Here is an 8965-nt window from a genome sequence, read left to right on the forward strand (position 1 = left end):
TGATTAACATTTACACTGTTTGGAGTCAGGAACAAAAGATTTCATGAGAATTATGGATAAACAAAGTGAGATTGGGTGTAGGAGACGAACTGCTGCGTTCGGTGATCACAACCCAGTGACAATGTGATAGGATTGACTGTAGGTCCAAAATAAAATGGTTAAATGATTATATAAGATGGAGTTATGTCAGCTACATCAGTGTGTTTCACTTCACTAAATCAATTATAATCAATAGCTGGACTAATTCAAACCAAATTGGTTTGATTTGAATTATCAAGTTTTATCAAATAAATTCATGAACATCCTATTAAAATTTATAAATAACTTATATTCATATTAATAAAAACATATTCAATAAGCTCATCCTTCATTGTAGATTGTTAAGAGCTACACTTTTTCTTTTGTCTTATTTAATTTATTTTTAAATGAATATGCAATAAAATTTTAATATTCAGTAAAAATTTATTTAGTTTAACAGGTTAGATTTTAGACAAAAGAAGATTTGGGGGAACATGTTATGTCTTCCTACAACATTTCCTAAAAAAAAACTCTTGTTATTTTTTAAAGTAAATACTAAAGGAAAAATAAATATATTAATATCTAAAATATATATAAAAAGTATTTTGGTAAAAAAAAAAGAGTCAAATTTCAAAGAAAAATCATTTCCGGCCCATTTCTGTCTTGTGGTGTGTGTAATTTGAACTTAACATTTCTGTTGGTTTATTTATGCCCTTTTCTACTAAGTAAATACTAATTGTCTCTATTAAAAATGAATTTGACCTACCATTTTCATGTCATCTAATCTTTTTTATTAATTTTTATGCATTGTTAGCGAAAAAACTGTTATAGAATCAATTAATTAAAAATTATTATTAAAATAATTTTTAAAGTGATTACTATAAAATTCAAGAAACTTATCAAAAGATAGGTTGTGATTAAATTAAAGTATAAAACTAGTTTACATTATTAATAGATAACCTATTTTCTCTTAAACTAATTCGGTTCAATATTACATGCTATTATATTAATAATTTATTATTATATTCAATCAATTATGAATAGGCTAAAACTTTATATTCTCCTCTTAAGTTTCACTAAATTTTTAATTTAGTCTCCGAATGTATTTTTTTATTCAATTTCATCATAAATTTTTTTATTACTCTTTTTTTCCTTCAATATTATTCATATTTTTAACATCAATTTTTACAAATGGCAATTGATGAGAATCTTATGCTACACTTACATTGATAATCTCTATTATTCAAGAAACACGTTACATTTTGTGTTTTTGTAAGAAAATATAGCAAAGATATCATATAAATAAATAAAAAATCACAGATAGGGGTATCAATGTAATTGCTTAGTATTATATATTCTATTTTTGTCCCTAGAACTTGAGCAAAGTTTCAAATTATCTCAAGTAATTTTATGTTCCGGTCCACTTGGCTTTCAACATTATGATGAATGCACTTTAAGTGCCCGACTGACTTTGATTGTAACTTATTTGAATTACGGATAATGTAGAGACACGCATAAGGGAAAGGGACATCAGAACTAACTCATGTGATCAACAGCTTACAAGATGATAAAAAAGAGTCAATGATGTTGTCTGTCTCAATGAAAGGTTCAATAATTTACAAACTACAACCATGGATGCATGCCTCTTTGTGAGATGGTGTCTCGTGGAGATTTTGGTGATGAATACTTAGATTTAAAGAGTTTGTGCTGGTTAAGTTCGTGGGTTGCCAACAATGATATTTTAATGGGATAATGACTTTACTTTGCTTGACCTACTGGATGCAATGCTTAAGGGTTGGTGTATTTGATATCTGATTTAGTTGATCTTGGAGTCCGGAATAGAGGTTGATAATAGAGGATGTGTTTTTCTTTTCATTTGTCTCTTAAGTGACTCTTGAGGTAGGTGAGGAAATTTACGATGGTAGTTGTGATTTGTCAGGATTTCATATATGATTCCTGTTTGTACACGATAGTGATAGTGATGCATACAATTTTAAATAGGCTACAAACTCCATTTTTCTTCCCTAAAGTTGGTCCTAAGTTTCAATTTTATACATGTTCGGTATTACATAACATTAAAATTGCAACTTTTGCAAGCTTAAGTGTAGATATATCATATATATGGATCTTTTTTTAATCTTAGGTATGATCAGACCGATACTATAGAAAGCACAACCAGCATAGTGATGACCATTTCAGACCTCAAATATCACTAGGGCACATCACCTGTTTCAAAGCATGGTGAAAAATCAAACGGCAAATGCTAAGGAATGAAAATATAAAAGAATACAAGGAATATCCTAAACATTAGTCATAATGAGTATAAATAAATTACTAGATTATACTCATTTTCTCCTAAAAGCACAAAAGGGGAAGTCGCTGCATGCTGACATATGTCCCAAGGCCAAATAGTTTCAATTTTCCATACTTCTCAACTCATTTTAGGAGGAATCAGAACCTACTGAATTTATAAACTTATCAGTATTCACTAAGGTATCAACCTTTGATTCCCAATGCGGCAGGATCAGTACCAGGCTTTGCACCAATAGCAAAGAATTCAATAATAACTTCTAAAGGCATGCCTTTTGTTTCAGGAACTTTCAAGTAGACAAATATCCATGAAATGATGCAGCCAACAACAAATAATCCAAAGACACCAGTGAGACCGAGAAGCTGGAGCAAGTAGGGGAATATCAAAGTGACAATCAAGGTGCAACCCCAATATGTAAGAGAAGTCAGAGAAATGCAGATTCCACGAACACTTGTTGGGAAGATTTCAGCACATATGATGTTGGGAATAACGCCTAAGCCCATGCAGAAGACGCTTTCATAAACCACAACACTAATAGCAGTGATTGCTGCATCGACGACAGAATTGATTTGAAAGAACTGCTTGATCACTAGTATCAGGAGACAAACTATCAAAATGGGTACAGTGTACAGCATGATTGACCTGCCATTAGAAAATACATAATGTCATTGTCACTAATTGCTGCATTTTTTATTTGAAGTTTTGCCTTTTAAAAAAAAAAACTAATTGCTGCATTTCAATCCAATTTTTTTTTTATGAGATAGCTAGCTATGCATAGACCAGCAATTAAGAAAATCTTGCACTAATAGGGCACTATCTATATTACAAAAAGCGATCCTACCAAATGTCAATGACAATAATATCACAATGTAGCAAAAGACAAGGATGAAACAATTGTGGCTGTAGAAATTGAACAATGTTGTTGTAAATATAATGCTGTAATATGGCTACGGTTCCATACGTGAAACAGAAACAAGGGCAATATGAAATTTAGGCCAAGTCATAGTTTAAACATACCTCCTGCCAGAAATATCCATGAGTCTTACTGCGAGAGCTATACAAGGAAGCATACAGAATGTTGTAATGATATTTACAAGAAAAGAGGCAGATGCTGAACTAAGGCCCAAATTTGATAAAAGAGCCCCTACTCCTGCCTGCTCAAGAATCTGGGGAGCATAGTATAGAAACCCATTTATGCCAGCAGCCTGCAATACATATTACATTTTCAGACTCACAGAAGAAGAAGCGAGAGTGTATGTGCAAGTCTCCATCGTGAATATCCTTAGCTTCAGCTAATTTTAAATTGCGAGGAATATAACACCTAGAAGCATATGTACTTAGCATATGTCCAATAATTTTGTCAAAATTGTTAGAAAGATGAGATGAAGAAAAGGAAAGGAGAGATTACTAACAGTGCAAACAACCAAAGGCTTGTTTTGTTTGAGAAAACATTTTCTATTTCTATTTCCTGCTTTCAATAATAATTAACAAAAATTCTATGGCAATTTCATTTTGTTATATGTTTTCAAAAGATTTGCACAGCAAATGATTGTAATCATTAGTAACAACAGAAAATGAAAACTGGAAACTTTTTCTTAAACCAAAGAACTCCTAAAATCATCTAAGGCATCATTTTGTACAGTACTAAAGCAACTGCAAGGTAAGTGTATATGTATATAAACGGATAGGATAAGATACACCGCACAACCTAGTAATTTTGAAGAAGACTTGTAATTGTGGAATGATCAAATCAACACCCTAATACTAAACTGGTCATTAATTATCTTCATGATTATTAATCCTCTACCTCTATGAATTTGAGACTGATAAAATCTATGACAAAGTACAACAGAGAGAAAAGAACAACTTCCTCATAGGTTACTGGTCTTCATGACATAATTCTAAAACCTCAATAACCATTCAATTTTAAGATGAATGCATGGGATATCAATCATAGCAGAACACAATATAATCTAATACTACTAAAATGCCAACTAATAGTACCTGTTGAAGTATTTGAAGTCCTACTCCAACAATTAATGCGCGCTTGACTCCTGGCTCTAGCAGAGCTCTCCATTTTGGTCCTTGTGCAGCAACTTCTGGCAGATGCAACATATCATGAGTACCTAGAACTGACTGGCTGACAAGAGCAGCAGCTTGATACGCTTCACCACCATCTATCGGTATGTCATAGCCAGAAGTTGAAACAAATGAAACATGTTGAGAGTGAGACACTGCCGCAGTTTCTGCGTGCAAATAAACCCTTTGGAGTCCTTCTCTTTTCCCACCACCAGCACCATCAGCTGATTTATAAACCAACTGCCAACCTCCACCAATGTTGGTATTTTTAGGAGCGTCAACAGCATTCCCATGAACCAAACTACTATTACTTCTCAGGCTGCTATTGCTCCTCATACCTAACATGTCCTTGGACCCATAAGCCCTATCCTTCTCCCCAGCACCCCCTTGAAGTGGCATTAGTAGCGCGTGCAGGTTGTCGTTGGTACCAAAGGGACTGGCCGTCTCTCCAATGCTAAAGATACTGTTGGCATTATGAAGTAGCATACTGTGTGAACCTCCACTCTCCGGGAGAGTATTCTCATGCAAACTTCCAAAGAGAGTGACAATAGGATCCTTAAGACCACCACCAGTCAGAGTTCCAAAGCTTCCTTGCTGAGACAACATACTACGGGATATCATGCTACCCTGTCCATTCACTGGTTGAGCAACCATTGTAACTCCCTCATCATTGGGACCATACAACTTTATATAATCTTTCCCTGCTTCCTGGTTAACAAGAAGCTCACTAGCTGGGGCAACCACATACTCTTCTATGGAAGTGGCTTCACCCCCAGGGCTGAGACCCTCCACCAGCAACGCCAATTCCCCTACTCATCAAAGTTATAACTTCTAATCAATACAAAAGGATGATTCAACTCAACAAATTTAAAACCAACAATAATTGCAAATCCAGTGTCACCTGAAACATCTTCAGTGCCGCGAAGCCTTTTCAGAACTATTTCAGCCTCAAGTAACCGGCCTTTGCTCACAAGCCACCTAGGAGACTCAGGCAGGTAAAACACAGCCAGTAAAAAATAAGCAATGGCAGGAATAAAAATAACCCCAAGCATGAGTCTCCAACTTGGCGAATCTGACAAGGACATTGAGAACACCAGGATGTAAGCAAAGAACATTCCACCAGAACAAGCAAACTGAGTAAGAGTGTTCAATTGGCCCCTGATATCGGCCGGCGCTACCTCGGATATGTAGAGAGGAGTAAGAGTAACAGCAAGAGCAATGGCAACCCCATCAATTATCCTCGCTAACAGAACAATAACAACATTAGGTGCCCACAACATTACCAAACCGCTAAGGAAGAACATAATAGAAGATGTTATCAGCATAGGGCGTCTTCCAACCAAATCAGAAACTGTCCCTGAGAATAATGTCACAATGGTGCCGGTTATAAACGACATGGACACGATTAGCCCTTCAAGTGTGGCATCCAAGACAAATTCCTTCTTGATGTAGGTCATACCCGCTGCAAGAGTGTACAAACATGTTTGTTCAATTTCATCTAACACACCCCTTTTTGCAATTCCTATTCTAACTATTTGAGAATTGGGGTAATAATCATTTTAGCTTCAAGTTCCCAAATCATAAAACAGTATATGAGAGAACAAATGATTGCATAGAAATAGAATTATGATCATACATGACATTGAGATTTTCAAAACACACACACACATAACTGAAAAAGCACTAGCACAGCATAATTAGATGAGAAAATACCAACCTGCAATAGTTGAACTATCCCATCCCATCAGAAGATTCCCAAGTGTAGCAGCAATTGCAACAATCACAACCTCCATCATTTTTTTTCTCTCTCTCTTTAATATCCTTGTCTGAGAAAGAAAAAAAAAAAGAAGCAAAATCCAAACTCAAACACTTGAACTCAATTTGAAAGCTTTATAAGTAACTCTTCTCAGATCTTCATAAGCAGCAATGTGAAAATTCATAGCATATCTAACTCAGACTTAGCTGTACGAGGTAATTGTTGTTTTTATTATCATTATTATTATTTCTTTATCTTGTCATGATAAACCAACTATTAATTAATTAAAAAGTCAAAATAATGCTGCCACCCCAAATCTTATTATACTATTGTTGCGTTTCGTGACAGGCACGTGGAAATTGAATTGTCTCTGCGATTTCTTTCTGCCATTGTGGAGTCGCCACGATTGCACCTTACACGACAGTCATTACCGTTTTAATTGATAAATAAATATGGTATGCGGCCAAAATTGATAAATATGGTATGTGGCAGAATACATTAAGTTATTAGCACTTTTTTTTTTTTTGAAGAAGTTATTAACACTTCCTAATGCACTTCAGCACTTTGTTTGTCACATAAATATATTTATGTTTTTTAAGCAAAAATATATTTATGTTATATCATCAGAAGAATATATTTATGTTGGTCTATTAAAATTTGAACATAATATTATTTTATTTTTTACTATCTAATAAAAAAACTTGATTTTTCCTATTTTTTAAGAAACAAAATTTGATTTATTTCTATTTAATAAAAGATTTGAATACCAGACAGTCATATGCGTTAAACACTGTTTCACTCCCACGTCTTTGTATAGACAGATCAATTGATGATTTGATGTGTTTTGTTTAAATTATTAGGTGACCATCAAATGAAAGGATTTGATTTGGATTTTTTTAAAGAAAAAGACAACTCCAAAATGGAAGATATTTTATTACTTGTTATTATCACATAAATAATTGTCGAGGAGAGTAATTCGGTTGAAGATCGATGTTGTTATAAATCTTCCGACGATATCTTTAATTTTCACATATAAAAAAAATGGCATCAGTTCAAATTTAAAGGATCAGTTGAGATAGTTATCTTATCCGGTCACGTGTTTCACAATAAAAAAATCAGTTAAGTGCATTTCTTACAGAAATTTCAAAGTTGTCAAATTCAAGAAGAAAAGAAAAATAAAACAATGTCCATTTTGTTTTATTTTCCTATTCAAGCATTGTTTTGATGTAATGATATGCACGTTTGAGATTATGTTTTATACGGGTGTGGATTTTCACTTCCCATTTGGCATTTAAGTATTTGGTGCATTGATATTCTAAAAAAATATTTTCAAATCTTTTAAATTTTTAGGATATAAATTTATTAAAATTCAAATTATAAAATCTCAATCAGAATTTTTTTTTGGAAAAAAATATAATAAATCATAACCCTCCTACACAATCTTTTAAAATTTCTAAGATTTTTTTATACTAAAATATTCTTTCAAAATCTTAATCAATACTTTCTCCCCTCCTTAGTATATTATATTTTCATCAAATTTCATATCTATTGTAATTTAGTTGGAAATTCAATAATAATAAGGTTAAATATTATTTGGTCCTCCAAAAATATATACCCTTAAATAAGATCTTGAAGTTTTTTTTATATATATAAACAAAATATTTCATTCAAGAAAAAGAGTTTGGATTTAATAAGATTTACCAAACTCAAAATAGGTAAGATGTTAAATTTAATTCTTATGAATAAAAAAAATTATAATTGGGAGGAATAATTTCACTAACACAAAGATATGCTCTTTTTTTTTTTATCACAAAGATATGATTGCTTCAATCAACTTAAAAGTTATTTTTAAGTTAAAAAACCTTTTACAAAAATTGAAGTTGTTTGTCGATTTTTTAAAATTTTAGTTTCATTACACCTTTTAAATTAAAAGTTATTAGTTATCTTGTCCGATAAAAAAAAATATTGAAATAAGCCTCTCCCTCCCTCCCCAGACCAATTTGAACATATAGATGAGATTCTTTCGGATATTACAAATTTACAATGATTCTTATCTTCAAAACAAATTAAATATAAATTCTAAGTTTATGTTTAATAAAATTAATTGAAAAGTTAATTGATGGTCGAAAATTAAAAGGTGATAGCTAAAAATTGTTAAGTTGATTTATCAAATCATAAATATTCAATAAAATTATATGTTAAAGTTGAAAAAAATGTAAAATGATAAAAATGAATATATTTATATGATATTTTTATATAAACTTCAATTTTAGTTTATGAATAAAAATATATTTTGAGGTATTATAATTTTATTTTTTAATAAATTTTAAACTCTTATATTTTTTATTTATAGATAAATTATTTTCATTACAATAGTTAAAATAAATTGTCTAATATAAAATTATTCAAATAAAAAAAATAACATTTATCATAGTCAATTTCATGAACTATATTGTTAAAATGATAAATTAGATTTTATAAATAGTACAATGATTCAAATAAATAATAAGTTTTTTATTTATTTAAAATAGATAATAAAAAAACCTAATAAATATTGTAAGGATAAAAATGAAATAAAATATTAAAAAATATAAGTTAAAAATTAATATTTTAAAAAATATTGCAATTTAAAATCCACTGAAATCTACTCGAAAACGTTTTGGATCTTTGTAAACGACAACTCACACTTCTGTTAGAAACTCGTCATTGAATTTAGTTGGGAGACAATACAATCAAATTGCTCACATCTTAGCTAGGACATCCTGATCTTTTTCTTGTCCTCGTGTTTTTAAGCTTATTTC

General features: G+C 31.4%; 1 protein-coding gene across 1 annotated transcript; it reads right to left on the reverse strand.

Annotated features, from left to right (window-relative positions):
• Positions 1–2181: 2181 nt before the first annotated feature.
• Positions 2182–6384, reverse strand: LOC114377449 (monosaccharide-sensing protein 2-like). Its single transcript, XM_028335958.1, has 5 exons — positions 6126–6384; positions 5310–5870; positions 4334–5217; positions 3347–3534; positions 2182–2971 (listed from the first exon to the last, which is right to left on the reverse strand). The coding sequence occupies exons 1-5, from the start codon at positions 6202–6204 to the stop codon at positions 2515–2517; spliced, it is 2169 nt and encodes a 722-aa protein (XP_028191759.1). The 5' UTR covers positions 6205–6384; the 3' UTR covers positions 2182–2514.
• Positions 6385–8965: the final 2581 nt, after the last annotated feature.

Source organism: Glycine soja, chromosome 11, assembly GCF_004193775.1.
Source record: "Glycine soja cultivar W05 chromosome 11, ASM419377v2, whole genome shotgun sequence".
Classification (NCBI taxonomy): domain Eukaryota; kingdom Viridiplantae; phylum Streptophyta; class Magnoliopsida; order Fabales; family Fabaceae; genus Glycine; species Glycine soja.